This window comes from Sceloporus occidentalis, unplaced genomic scaffold, assembly GCF_023333645.1.
Source record: "Sceloporus occidentalis isolate IW3139 unplaced genomic scaffold, rSceOcc1.0.p SCAF_362, whole genome shotgun sequence".
In the NCBI taxonomy this organism is placed as follows: Eukaryota; Metazoa; Chordata; class Lepidosauria; order Squamata; family Phrynosomatidae; genus Sceloporus; species Sceloporus occidentalis.
The window spans coordinates 429,939-444,220 of record NW_028317342.1 but is presented as its reverse complement, the minus strand read 5'-3'; the positions used below and the strand labels follow the sequence as shown (position 1 = coordinate 444,220).

The window sequence follows — 14,282 nt, the reverse complement described above, 5'->3', positions numbered from 1 at the left end:
CTTTTTTTAACTTTTTTTTTTTTTTTAAATAAAACAAGATAAGTTGAATATATAAAGCTAGCAATAGCCACCTGTACTTGTGAAGTGGACCATTAACCTTGATGATGTCAGCCTGTTAACTTCCGCTGTCAGAGATACCAGATACAGAGAATCTGGGAGGTCTGCTGATCGCATCCTTCTCGTCCGATAGAACACACGGAAAGTCCTCTTGGTGTCTTCCTTTATTTTGTTTCAGTGTCTCTTCAGCCAGACCGTTATTGCCGCTCCTCCAGCATTTCAATTGGAGTCCTCCAGATATCCTAAAGGTGGAGTTGCAAGGTCTGGTTTTTGTCTTGGCAGCCATTTTTGATGGTTTTTATATACGGGGAGTTCAGTTCACTAAAACAATGCAAATTAAATTATTGGCGTCTACAGTAAGAGGGGGGGGACAGTGTTTCTTGCTCTGTCCAAATCTTCCGGAAACTTTTTGCTACATGGGAGATCTAAGATTTTAAGCCGGACCCTATTCTTTGAACAGGTGTAAATAAAAGGCTTTAACAGTCACTTTCCTTACTTGATGCTCCATAGTATTGAAAACTAATTGGTATTTAAGCTGGTGTGAATGTGTTTTACAATTAAAATTTTGATTTGTTGATCTCCGGTTACTCGTTGATTTTACTTTTTAGTTTGAAAGTGTTGCAGTAGGACATCGGATGAAACATGATGTCGTGGGGGAAGTCTAACCTGTGATCGTGCTCCACCATGTGCCTTTATTTGCCACGCTTATGCTATCCATTGGAGGGGTCTGGACTTCATTTTGCTGGATCTAAAAAAAAAAAGACCAAATTGGGTTTATTCACTAAATGTTGGTAGAAGTTAGCCCATGCGTCGTGCTTCGTTACACAGCAAGGCCAGCTTTTCTTGCAGGAGGAACTTGCCGGAGGTCATCTGTGTTAATGTACTTAAATCTAACAGTCTAATAATTAACCACAAATGAATGAGGTTTTACGATGTTCTGGCACAATTCCTTGCGTAATCACGTTACATTCACAGAGACAGCGGTGTTTGTGGTGTTGGACTACTTCTTAAGGAGACACATGGTCTGAAAGCTGTATGCACTATAAAGCTAAATGGGGAGTCATAGGGTAGGGGGGTAAAGTAGGAATACATAGGCACATCTATGATCCGACACACAAGGATGAGAAGAAAAAGGGCTTGTGTACAGAAGCCCGGTACCTCTGCAGAATAAGAGGGAAGTGAGTGATTTGGTGGAGCGACAAGGCAGTGATGGTGGGTGCTTGCCCTGTTTAGGAGCAGACAACGCAGTATGCAAGTAAAATATTTATATGGAATCCAAAGTAACACATAACCAGGCAGGGTGAAGCCACAGAATGGTAAGATTCTGTATTGCATGGAATTCATTTATTAGATGACCGTAGACCTTGTAGATTGATGCTGCACGCTTATGCTGGGTGGTGGTCTCTCAATAACAATGGGGGGGGGGGGGATCCTTCCCTTGGGGATGTTTTTTTATTTCAGCCAGTGGGTACGGGGGGCTATCTGCGTGCATGAGGTCTGTGTATCTATGCGTTGATTTTCTAACCGCGTCATCAGTTGGCAGGCTAATTTTAACGTAGCCGTCTCGATGGCAGGCTATGACACTTAAGGCCAGTGCTAGCCGGTATCCATAAAAAAAAAATCAGAGATCCATTGATCTCCAAGTGTTGGATGGTTGATCCTAAAATCCAGGGTCATAACATGAAATGATGTTGCAACCAGTGTTGTCTTCTGTCCCCGAAAGGCAGAGGGCTCCATGGGTCCAAGCGCTTCAGTTCGGGTTAGCGGAGAATCTGGGCATTTTCCTGAGATCAAACCAAGAAGTATGGCTAGAGACCACCGAATGAGTGCAGGTAACGGACATCGGATTTGAAAGTCACACAAAAAAATCACTCACCTAAGGACCTCGCATGGTATTCCATTCCTACCAGCTATGATATATTAGTATTTAAGCTATACCAGCCCTCTTCTGCTCCAAAAATGAATATTTTTTATCTATGTTATAAGATTCGCGTCACAGAGCTTGGTATGAGATACTGAAGATAATTATCTCTGCCGTATATTTTCTATCTTAATCACTATGTTATATAAAGATTGCGTACATTATTTGTGGGTAAGTACGGCTTGTATTATATGTGCACCATAAACCCTCATTTTAAGGAAAGAACACATTAGGGAAAAAAAAAAAAAAAAGATTTATTTTGATTCATTGTTGAAACCATTAACATTACTTTTTGCAAGAATCTTAAAAACTAGCCAAGTCTACACAAAGAAAAAGTGTTTTTTTTCTATTGTTACAGGTTTTAGAAATAAACATTGTTTTTTTATATATTTAATGCCAGAGGTTAAGGTGTTTTTCAATCCATTTTTCACACACCATATTATCTTCGTGGGTCTTTATGGGTGAGCCCTCTAATTACTCCAGGGTGAGGTCTGATCCCTTGGACGTAATGTCCTGATATGGTTTTCACCGAAAATGTGATTAACGCAAAGTGTTACTTAACCGTGAGAAAGAGCCCATGGATAGCTTGATATTATTTTCCTGATTAAAATAGGAGTGGCAGCTAGAAAGTTATTCAGTACCCAGAATACCTGTTCAACCAGTATGGTGGCAAATTATAGAGATCTGCTAAAAGTATTAAAAAATACAGATTTTTATCAGGCTGCTCCATCTCGTTAGTATACAGCTTAGAATTAGAAAGCATTGAAAACAGTACTTGTGTGGTACCTAAAGTATATAGCGGTAGGAAGGACTACCTCGTACTGTGGTGGGTTCCACAGTTGGATCCCCGTGAAGGACTATCAGCCGGTTTCCTGCAGCTGCTCTGCTCTTCTTATTTGATAATTTATATAATAATTTATGATTCATTTTCCACCAGTATAAAAGATGGAAAATTATTTAATTGTTCTTTTTGAGGGAACGTACGTCAACTTAAATCTAAAAGGTTTGCACCAGGCTATACAATCAGGGATGACAAATTCAAAGGTGTCCATATGAGAATAGAGTTTCTAAAGGTAAAGTAAGAAGGTTGAGCTGAGGACGGGTGTCATATACATAATATTTCATACAGAAAAAAAAAACAGATCCTTTTGCTTCTCAAAGCTATATAAATGTGAGCTCCAACAGATATGGCAATGAGATAATAAAAGAGAACTTATGTGAGATATCTCTTGTTGGAGATACCGATGGCCAACTTCTTCCATTACTTCCTAATGGCCTTGCTGATGATGATCATTAGAATCAAGCACGATTGTTCATAGTGTATATCGCTCCGATGCGCCTCAGCCGTTCCTTGCTCCATGCTCTGGGTTCTGGTAGATGCACATGTAGATGTCCAAGAAGAATCTTTTACATAGGGAATCCATCCTACTGAAGTCTACGTGGCGGAACTGCTCTTCAGACATCGACAGGTAGTCTCCCAGTTGAGGGCAAGATCGGACTACTGGGACATTTGTCCCGATCTCACTTCCTATGAAGAAACATAAGTTAGGAGTTACTTTGTGAACCTCAAAAAGTTTTTTTGGTGAGCTCGGTGAACTTTGTATAATTGAGATGAGGTACCTATTTTTCCTGCCATGCTGTCGAAAAACACCCAGGAGTTTTTCGCTGGTCCGTACTTAACAAATGAAATGAAATGACTGGTATTGATGCAGAGAACGGCCAGCAGCTCCAGTTTTTGCTGTTGGAGTGAACAATCATTCTGTATCTCCAATCTCCTTGGGCTGTGGTTATTTAATTGCTTCTGAGAATGGACCTTTGGACACAAGAGAGAGAAAAGCTTGGAAGTCAACCGTGAGCCCTGCTTACCATATTTTATGGATCATCACAACACAACAGTGCTGGTGGGGATAAAAGATCAAACTGCCTAGCAAGGCAACAAAAACTTTCTCAAAGTAGGTCACGTACATGTATGTTTTATTCACATCATCCAGCAACATTCTTTTTCTCCAACAGGTTCCAACCATTCCTGTTGACATAGAACAGGACTAAGAACCCAATGACTTCCCACTTGTTATGGACCTACACCACCAGACCTCAAAGTATGTCCTTTAGCTAACTCTAACTCACTTGAGCTTTGGATACCAGATAATAAATTGCCACAAAGCCATAGTTCAGGGGTGGTCTCCTAAAACAAAAGGTACCAACGGAATACGCACTGGCATGTCTTTTCACCAGGCATTACATTTTACTGGTTAGCACTGGTATTGGATATGTTTATGGCTGGTGGAAACTGGTGCACCGTTTCTATCAGATATTCCCTTCAACTGCTCTCCTGTCTCAAAAAGAAGCTCGGTCAGCGACATGGTGTGACATGGCTGGATTAGGTAAAAGGTGACCCAGGTGAGCAGTATATATAAACCAAGTAGGACATATCAATCCGAGTAAATCTAAACATTTATCATTGTGTACTTTATCCTTAATACTATACTATAATCTCAGCAGAGCTTTAAGAAAACGTTCTGCGGACAGGGACCGCCATTCTCTGAAAAGCATCTTGCTTGGCAAAGTGTAAGCTCTGCAGGGAATTTTTATTTCTGTGTATCATAATAATACGCTCTGCAGGGCAGTTGAGTGTAAGCTCTGCAGGGCAGGGGACATCACATTAGAACGAGCATCTAATATTAAGATGAAAACTTCTTTTATATTTTCTTCCTATTAGACTGTAGACCTTGCACAGGATACTAGGGCAGATATACTTTCTTACAGGAAAGATTTTATTTCCCTTATGACATTTAATTGACCAGAGTTTCTCTGTGGGTTTTCTTTGCCTTCCTCTGGATCAATTCATTCTTAAATATAATGTAAGAATACCGGTAATGTTTAATTATATTTCTGCGTTCTGCTGCTTAGTAATGCTTTCCGTGCAGTTCTTCAACTTTTCCTGCGCAGAAAACATCACACCCATCAATTTTAATGGCGCCGTGGTCGCTACATGGCAGCTCCCACACCGAACAAAAAATAACAGATTTTTATATTCTTTATTATTTTTAGATTATTATTATTATTATTATTATGTTTATTATTTTTTTTTTTATATTAATAGTTAAATGAAAACACAAAAAAATAATAAAAGTGTATACAGGTGTTAGAATTGGGAACAGGAATTATCTAGAATGTAATCGGACTCTGCTTACCTGTTTTTCACATTGTTGGCAAAACTGGCGAACATGCCCATCTGTGGTAAGAGGATCTGCAAGGCACTGAGTACATTCATATTCCGCAACCTCCAGGCAAACACAGCAAACTCTGCTTCCTATCGGCAAACATTTATTAGATTAAAGGTTGTGTTCCACCTATACTGCCTAATTTAGCAACTAATCGATGTCACAAATAAATATTAATATCTTTAAAATTTTTATAACTAAATGCAGCACTGGAAACTGGAAACCTTATTGCCAACTGTCCAAAAGTTTCTTTATTTGTGTGAACTTATGCGTTATGTATAACTTTTGCTGGGAACACTTAATTGTCAGGTGACACAAAAGCAGGCACTGATTGGTCGTTGCCATAGAACCTGAAAAGACTTACAAAAAGTTGCTGTTCTATATGTTATGTTGACCTTCAGGGCAAAGAATAAAATGACAGATCTGCCGAGATTTATTTGCTTAAAACTTAGCGCAGTTAATGCTTTAAAACAACACGATGCTCACGTTAACAGAGGTTTGCCGTAATGAAGTAGGTGTTGGTTATTCTTGTAGATTAAAGAAATCATTTATTCAGTTCACGCTTTTCTAAATACAAAGTAAAATCTGTAAGATCCGTATTTATAATATGCAATATTCTTATACTGAGGTTAGCTTTATGTCTGCAATTACTTGTATAGAGCATGTTGGTGATGTCCAGTTCCAAAGACGGAATGATGAAAGGGAACATCTTAAACTTCTTCCCAAATCTTGGCATCTGGAGGATGAGGCAGGAAGGGACCTATAAGGAATTGGGACGGGATCGGTGAGGCTCCATGACATGACAACATGACACAAAGAACTCCTCAAGGAAAAAGTTAGACAACAAGTAGCCCTTTAGGAGATGTTGAGTTACAACTTCCATAATTCCCAAGCATTCTTTGACCAACCAAATGGTTTCAGAGAATTATCGGGGGGGTTCTGTTGACTACCCTTGTTCTAGACTATATACACAAGTATAAGTAAGGTGACTTTTTGCTACTACATATGAGCGAGGGCTGATTTTTCTTTGGACGGTGGCCTCACCTTATCAAACTTCAGGTCATCATAGAATCGGAAGGATCTCTCCATCAAGGTCTGAACTGAGGGCACTTTCAAGGCCCCATCCTTCTCTACAATAATCTGATAGATGTTGCTTTCCTGGGTCTTATTATTACATCTACAACATAAAGAGAGAGAGATAGATTAACATCATATGTATTCTTATTAATGAGAATGATCTATATCATTACGTTCATGTACTTCTAACAATATCGCCCAGGGTTCTTATTGACTTCATTTCCCTGTTTAGATACTTCTTCTCGTTGTATGTTCCATGTCCAGTATCTTAAATAACAAATCACCAGCTACTCTCTACTCTAAAAGTATAGATATTATCTACCGTAAAAAAAGCCTGTGATATCGACCAGTATTTTGGCCTTTTTATCTTTAATCTGGGAACGGGTTTAGCTAAGCATTTTTTTAATTATTTCAACTTACCTAATTTTGAGTAGAGGTTCCACAGCTAGAACTTCATGCAATAAGGCACTTAAAAACTCTTCAGGGTCTATAACAGAAAATCCTACATTAATTTCATGTTTAAAAAAAAAACCTGTACATTTTTTTTCTCGTTTAGCTTAATTCTGATGTCAACACAAGGGGTTAATTTAATTTGGAAGCTTATTAATGTAGACATGCAGAAGCGCTTACAAAACCTATTTTAGCTATTTTAATAATAATATTTTTTTTTCTGTAGGGTTATGGAATTCCAAGGGGTGAGGTGTTGTTGCCGGCATTGTTGATAAAATTTTTTGGAAAAGGTAATATTAAGGACAAACCTTTCTCCTCTGTTACAAATGTATCGCAGCGAAGCAACTTTCGGAGCTTCATGACGTTCTCGGCTTGGACAAATCCATTTCTGTAAAGGGCAACAGGAGACATTGGGATGTAGAATTAGGAACCGGACAAGGGTGACCCATTGAGTCACTCTCCTTATTGGTAAATCGTTAGGGACGATAATCCAATTAAATATCATGTGCCACTAAACATATTAATAACTACAGGGAATGCTATATAGATGTCAGATAAATGTTTTATTTGCGTGGATGAGTTCTTCCCAACAGATAAAGATGTGGAAGTTAATCTATTCCAAGAACTTAGAATATTTTATAACTCTTTGTAAGACTGGGGGGTATATTGCACCAGACGTCCAATGAACTCTCAGAAGTGTCCTCCATAGGTCTCCGGTAGGTGTTAAACTATAACTTAGTTGGTATTTTGGCTGTATTGAAAACCCAACACAGGTGAGTTCATCAACAGCTGGAGAGCTACCACTAGGTCAACGAGTAGAAAAGGTCTCTTGTAACTGGACCGTAGCTTTAATTTTTCCCTAAACAGGTAGTATCCCAGTATAAGTGATGGAAAAAACGGTCTCTTTCCATCTGAGGTTGACTGAGAAGTCCAAGCTGAAGTTTCCGATACCATGTCCATCGTCTTTGGTGTACACGTACCTTCTCAGTGGATTCACAATGTCTTGTCTCAGAACCCGCTGCACTTTGGCATCACAAACCTCTGGAGAATGTAAGATGTGATCCAGAACCGAGGAAAAGGCAAACAGGCTGCACAAAGGAAACATTTGTTATATTGTTTGTAAAACCTCAAAACGTCCCTGATTTTTATAATCAAAAAACAAACGTATATCATGTTGTCGGAACTTAACTAGACGCTTTTATAGATCAGAATCTTCAAATGCATCCATATTTAATGGTGCTCCGTATAATCAGGAATGGAGTAAACTCAGGCCATTGTAGTAAAAGAAAAGGATTTTTTTTGGGGTGGTACATTGAGTTTTCACAAACTTGCCTAAAAAGTGTGGTATCCAAGTAGCATGAATTGTGATGTCCTTGTATTCCTTTCCTCAAACCAATCATCTTCTCGTGAACATCACACTCACTCATTGGAGGAAGGTCCACATCATCAAGAACACTTTGAATATCTAGAGGGAAACAGAAGACATATAAGTAAAAAGACAACTAGTAAACGTAAAACACCAAACGGATATCAGATCTAAAATTTCCCAAGTGGTTTAAAATCTATAGTCCTGTCTGCCAACATCTTTGACAATCCTTTCTCCACTTCCATTCCACTCATGAAAAGGTGAGCCACTAAAACCATACCTTGGTCTACCAAGACCACCAGACCACCAGAATATCTCCTGACGGGTTATGATCTTCATAAAGACGTTTGTAAGAGTTTTTGCGATGGGCTGTTAAGGAGTTGACAGCCTAAAGGTCATCCTATTTATAAGGTTTTATAACCATGGCCCCCACCTAAACTCATCATCTTCTTCTGTATCGTAGGCCACCACCTAGGAACACCTCTGTTGGCCTCTTCTCCCTACTTATACCTACGTTTCTTATTTCCGAGAATGTATCCATAAATAAGAACCCTGTGTTTCCATAAAAATAGAATATGTAATCACAAACGGATTGAACTAATCCCTTTGTTCCTTACTTGTATTAAGTATTTCGCAATCTGAAGTGTTGTAAACAAGCAAGTCAATGTTAATTATCCCTCCGACACATGTAATTTAACTTCCATGCAAAACTAAACATTAGGCTAGATGGGATCACAATGGAATGACATGACGGAGTCTCAAAAGACGATGGGATTGTCTCGGTTGACGCGAATTCCATTGCAGAATTGCATCACGATTGCCAGTGATCCTGTTATTAGAAGAGCTTGGGCTGTGACAGTGCGATGTTTAACCTGTAATGACCCTGCTGGGAGAAGATACACATCATAGATTTCCTGACGTCTCTGGGTATCGCCTCCTGTTATTCCAACTAATTCTTCTTGAATTTTTAAACGCAGAACCCATGGCTCATAGCTTACCTTTCTCGTCCGAGCCGGGCCCCAGTTCCCTGTAACATGGGTGGTGTTGTACGCTAGAGCTCACTGCCAAGATCTCTCCTGCATTGACCTTTAAAAGGTGGGTACCATCGCTGCTGCACTCCCCGTCCTATGAATGATCAACAGCAGACTGTTATCGATGGCATCAAAGATCTGCTACTCAACCATCGCGTCATGGACACATTGATAGAAGCTGTATATAACACATAATATAATCATGGAACGCAAAACTTTGGTTAAATTTAGACAATTATTTCAAACAATAAAAGTAATTTAAAGACATAACCAACATATAGCCGGCAAGCGAGTCAATGGCATGGGCAGAACGCTTTAGAATCGAGAAGGTAGTTACATTGAAGTATTTTTGTGCAAATCTCTTTAAAGGTGCTGTTCCACCTACCCTACTTAATTTAACACTTTTATAAATAATGTAGCATTAGACACGCTATGTGGAATGGCCAAGCCCTTCCCAGAAAGAATGATTTAATCATGTAAAAGGTTGCCTCATACCTAATTTCCCAGGGAATGTCTAATTGTCATGTGAAACAAATGCAGGTACCAATAGGTTGTTGCCATGGAAACTTAAAAGGGTTCTTAAATGTTCCCGTGCTGGTCAATGGACTGGTTAAAAATATATCCCAACTTCTACCCCCAGCGAATCGGGACACCCAGGGCTGGAGTTTTGGAGATAGACATACCTGGGAACTTTCCGGAGATTGGCGGCTGAAGCACCACTTCTCCTGTTCTCCGGGTCAAGACCCGAATCCTCTGGGTCGCGGGAACGGTGTCTTGACCCGCCCCGCTGACCACCCATTTTCCCTGGAATTAGGGGTGTTTCCAGCAGACGTCAGCAGGACCGCCCACCGACGTCAGCGTGCAGTCCTGGCCGCGTCCCGCAAGGGAGGGCTCCGGGTAGCCGGAGGCCAAAAGTTTCCAGGTATGGAGATAGAGTGTCACTCAAACTGGCAGTGCTACTGTGCGTGTGCACAATCCTGTGCAAGTGCAGTATACATTCTCCGGGGTCCCAGACACCCACTCTATCTGCCGAGCTCTACTTCTGTCCCGAAAGGCAGGATAGGGATAGAGCTCAGCGACATGCAAAACCAGGACTGTGCAAAGTGGGCCAGTTGGGAGGAATATATAATTCCATTATCCTGCTTCTTCAAAAAACGATATATTTGCATAAAAATGTAACATACGGTCAGAGTTAAGGCATCGTAAGATCACATTTTTAGAGTAACGCTCAACGATGTCAGCGGGACCTTAATCTACAAACCGGTCCCAAAGTGGCACAGAGCTGGAAAGTGGTGAACGGGCGAGATGCCGCTGGAGAAAGGCAAAGAAGACAATGTACAAGATGGCTGTGCCATTGTTACCAACTTAAAGCACAATTCTTCTTTACGTACCATAACCCTACCGGCCTGTCTTATTTTTTTAGTTATTATTCTTAGCTCATCTCATACTACGGTGCTGGATAAATCAATACCGCCCACCATGTTTTTCTCTTATTTTCCCCAAAAGCCACCATTTTATTCCCGATTACACTAAAGATTTGACTACCCAATGATTTCAGAATTCTACACACCTCCGTCCACTCCTAAATCTTAGGATACTGGTAGAGCAGGCTAAAACCTGGAACTGTTTAAGGGATCTGGGGCAAATGACAGGTATGTCAATTCTCCTTATGACGGATATAGCTCCGTGAACAGGTAAACAGATATATAACATAATGATCAGTTTATGCGCTTCTTAAAGTAAATCTATCATTAAAAAAATGTTGTAATCCTATTTACCTTAAAGACTTGAGCAGTATAGAACTTTCCATTTCATGCTGGTGCCAACTTACATAAAAACTACGTGTTGGCTACTTATATGCTTGAAACCAAGTGCTCTTTTAAGTGAATTTTACCGATTTTGCTTACAATGCGCATAATAGATGGTGTTACGATGTGCCTTGGGTTTGATGGTACAGATGGAGTTAACCTCAGAGTGATGAAGGCCACTTTAAATTGGCACCAAGCGTTAAAATTATATTTTACATCTTTAGTGACATTTATTATCCCGAGAAAGCACCGTGCACGTTTGCAGTTATGGGCTGCTTTCTTTGACCAGCCAGCACTGTCTACGTGTAGGTGGCTGTACAGTCTACAGTTTGGAACATCTGAAACTTGCAAAAACAATGAAAAAAGTAGAGACGGAAGCCTACAATAAGTGTATGGCATTCAGGATAACTTTGTGTATGGAGTATGTTATCATGTAGGGTGGGTTTGTGGTGGGCTAGAGTCTGGGTGTGTGGTAATAGTTGTGGAGAACGTCTGATGGAACCAGCATGGGTTCTTGTATGAGCTAAAATGTCTCCAGAGGAAAAAGTGGGTCGCTTATAAAAGTGCTGAACTGATCCTAGAGATTCCAGATTATATAAAATTACAAAGATATGCAGATAGATAAGCAATGATTGCAGAAGTGTCTACTGGACATGATGTGGTGCTGGTGTGAAACGCATTGCATCGGTTGCCTCTACAATTTCCAAACCGTACACCAACCCCACCTGGAAAATAAAATGATACATAACCCTGTGCTGTATGTTTTTCGGCTTTCAGCGGTGTATTTTGAAATATATTATACTATAGGTTTCAGAAATGACCACTGTTGGATCCTTCACTACCAGAATTGGCCAACCACATTGAAAGCTTTGCAAATTGTGAGGAACATGTTTGCGTTCCAGAAGGATTCAGGATGGAACTTTAACAATGCAATGTTTATTATTGGACATTGTACGTAAGTGTACATAATGTCATTTTTCTGCATTTCTACTCACCAGCAATTCGACCTCAATCAGTAGCTTGTTGAGTTCAGACAATCCAGATTTCTCAGAAAGCTCCCATATGACAGCCACCACACCAACAGAAGCATAGCCTTGACACCGTACCCTGACCACATCACTGATCTGCAAGCCACACACGGCCAGAAACAGCTTCTCGTTGGTGAGGAGATTAAGTCGACGCTGTGGTATGGCGATGCCATACAGAAAGGCAGAGTCTCTCTTTCCAATGGCACGTACGATGTTCTTCCTCAGTGCTACCTCTGGACGGTGTGGTAGATCCAAGATGCGTCCGCGGGTCTGCTCGCTGTCCAGGAAGACTCCCATGGAACCCGAGATTACTTTGTGTCTTCCAGCTGTAAAGTCTTTGAGAACTATAAATGGTCTCCTAGATTTCGGCGTGGAACCCATCATGACAATTTGACACCTAAAAGTAGACATGAGTTATTATTATTACACAAAACAACAGAAGCATAACACAACTGAGCACAAGTCTAGCTCTAGTGAGGATGGGCCATGCTCATTACATTTAGGCTGGCTTGTAAGTGGGGTTAGTCTGATGTCCTTCTAGAGATTTTTTCTGTGTGATGGCAAAAGAGAGACAGAGTTGAGAAGCCCTGGTCACAGAATTACTGTAGGGCAAGCTTCTTGCCAGTTACTCCAAGTTGAGCCTCTCTTGTATCTGCATTTTGTGGAATACCGAAGGGGCTCACCCTCTGATCCAAAGGGTAGTCCACATGCGGACATCCATGCCCAAGGAGCCTAGAGAAGACAGTTCTTCTGCCTTTCTCCCCGCCAACCCAGCTGCACCATCAAGAGTTATGAATACCAGGACAACGGGCAACATTTGCTGCCAGACATTAGTCATTGTAAAAAGACAATAGGGGGGCAAAATATATACTAAATGTTAAATCATCATAAAATAAATATTTAAGTAGTCCGCCCTAACGGCCTAGTTTAGAACCACCAAAAGTTCAACAATTTAACATGTAAATGTATCATAATTTCAGATACTCACAATGTTTGCCCTGTCCATCTCTCCCCATGATTACATTAGTCTATATTTATTCATATAGCCCATGAGTCTCCCATATACCCGCTTACTATTAGTTGCCCCTTGGCTCTTTTCCTCTTGGAGCCGTACCTGCTGAGGCTGCTCCCCGGGTGTCACAGTGTGTATGTGTGTGTCATTGTCCTTTATATTCTGGAGGAATGACACACAGTAACCTGTCAGGTCCGCCCTTTGGAAACCAAGTTGACGTTGATTATCAATCCGGCTACCACCCACAGGTGGTACTAGCCACGAGGCTTCCTAAAAGGATCTCTATCATAATAAACGTGCGTTTTCTATACCTACCATTTCATTTCACACCAGTTCAGGTAACAGTTGGCTTTTTAACCCCCCCCCCCCAACATTTGAAATGGCCAAAGAGGGACACTTGTAGGACACAGGACTTTTTATGACATTGTGACCTCTTCATAGCTATTCCTTCAGAAGAATACATTTTATTTGCACAATTTCCATGCTTTGTGTTGTTTCTACACACATTATCGTTACTTTTTCTGGTTGTAGAATCTTTTGATCCCCAGAAGACATTCTGATCTCCCAGAAAAGAGGGGCATCAGGGGAGGAAAAACGGGAATGGGATCCCAAAGAGGGGTCTCCTAAACAGGTCTGCCGTACACTTAAAATGCACAATATTTAATATATAAAAGAATATTAAATAATTTGATGTTACATACTGCAAGTATACTTTCTTTTAGGTGGGACGGTCACTCTTTGGTACCAAAACCACTCTGTCCTTTTTCCTCCCCGATCGTTCCTTTCCGTGAATGTGCTTTGGTTAGTTTTCAGTGAGTTTTGGGGGTTTTTTTTCTGCGAAATGTGCTTGGGATGCCGCCATTTGGCTAGGGCTTGACCGCCAGGCTGAAGGTTGCCGGCCCTGCCATGCGTGAAGACATCTGCCTCGGACAGAGGGTTGTTTTGATCGTCTCTTCTACTCTTTTATAGTTTTTGGGTTTTTTCCAAACATGACTCTTGCATGCTACGCTTCGCAGCGTTATCGTATAATTAGCGCTGGATTCACAGCCCGTTGGAATAAATAGTTAGTGAAGGGTGAGGTCCCAAGCAATCCGTAAACACCATTCCACTTCCCTTTTTAATAATAATTAGAGTGAAAACGTAGCCGCTTATAACGATTTCGGCAAAGTATACATTTTTTAACACACGCGGCACCAGAACTTTAGTTTATAATAGCTGGGGTGCTAAAGATTGGACCACGACTACCCCGGTCCACAGTTGCTATGGTTTCCAGCCAGTAATGGCTGACTGTGTATCATGGGGGTTAGT

General features: G+C 40.7%; 1 protein-coding gene across 1 annotated transcript; it reads right to left on the bottom strand.

The window, feature by feature from the left end:
- Positions 1 to 3,318: 3,318 nt before the first annotated feature.
- Positions 3,319 to 12,259, bottom strand: LOC149273638 (ubiquitin carboxyl-terminal hydrolase CYLD-like). The gene is made up of 9 exons (XM_089506070.1): positions 11,930 to 12,259; positions 9,094 to 9,220; positions 8,062 to 8,194; positions 7,710 to 7,817; positions 7,038 to 7,117; positions 6,700 to 6,766; positions 6,247 to 6,379; positions 5,854 to 5,962; positions 3,319 to 3,506 (listed from the first exon to the last, which is right to left on the bottom strand). Exons 1-9 carry the CDS (start codon positions 12,257 to 12,259, stop codon positions 3,319 to 3,321), a joined length of 1,275 nt encoding a protein of 424 aa, XP_089362196.1.
- Between the last annotated feature and the right edge of the window lie 2,023 nt (positions 12,260 to 14,282).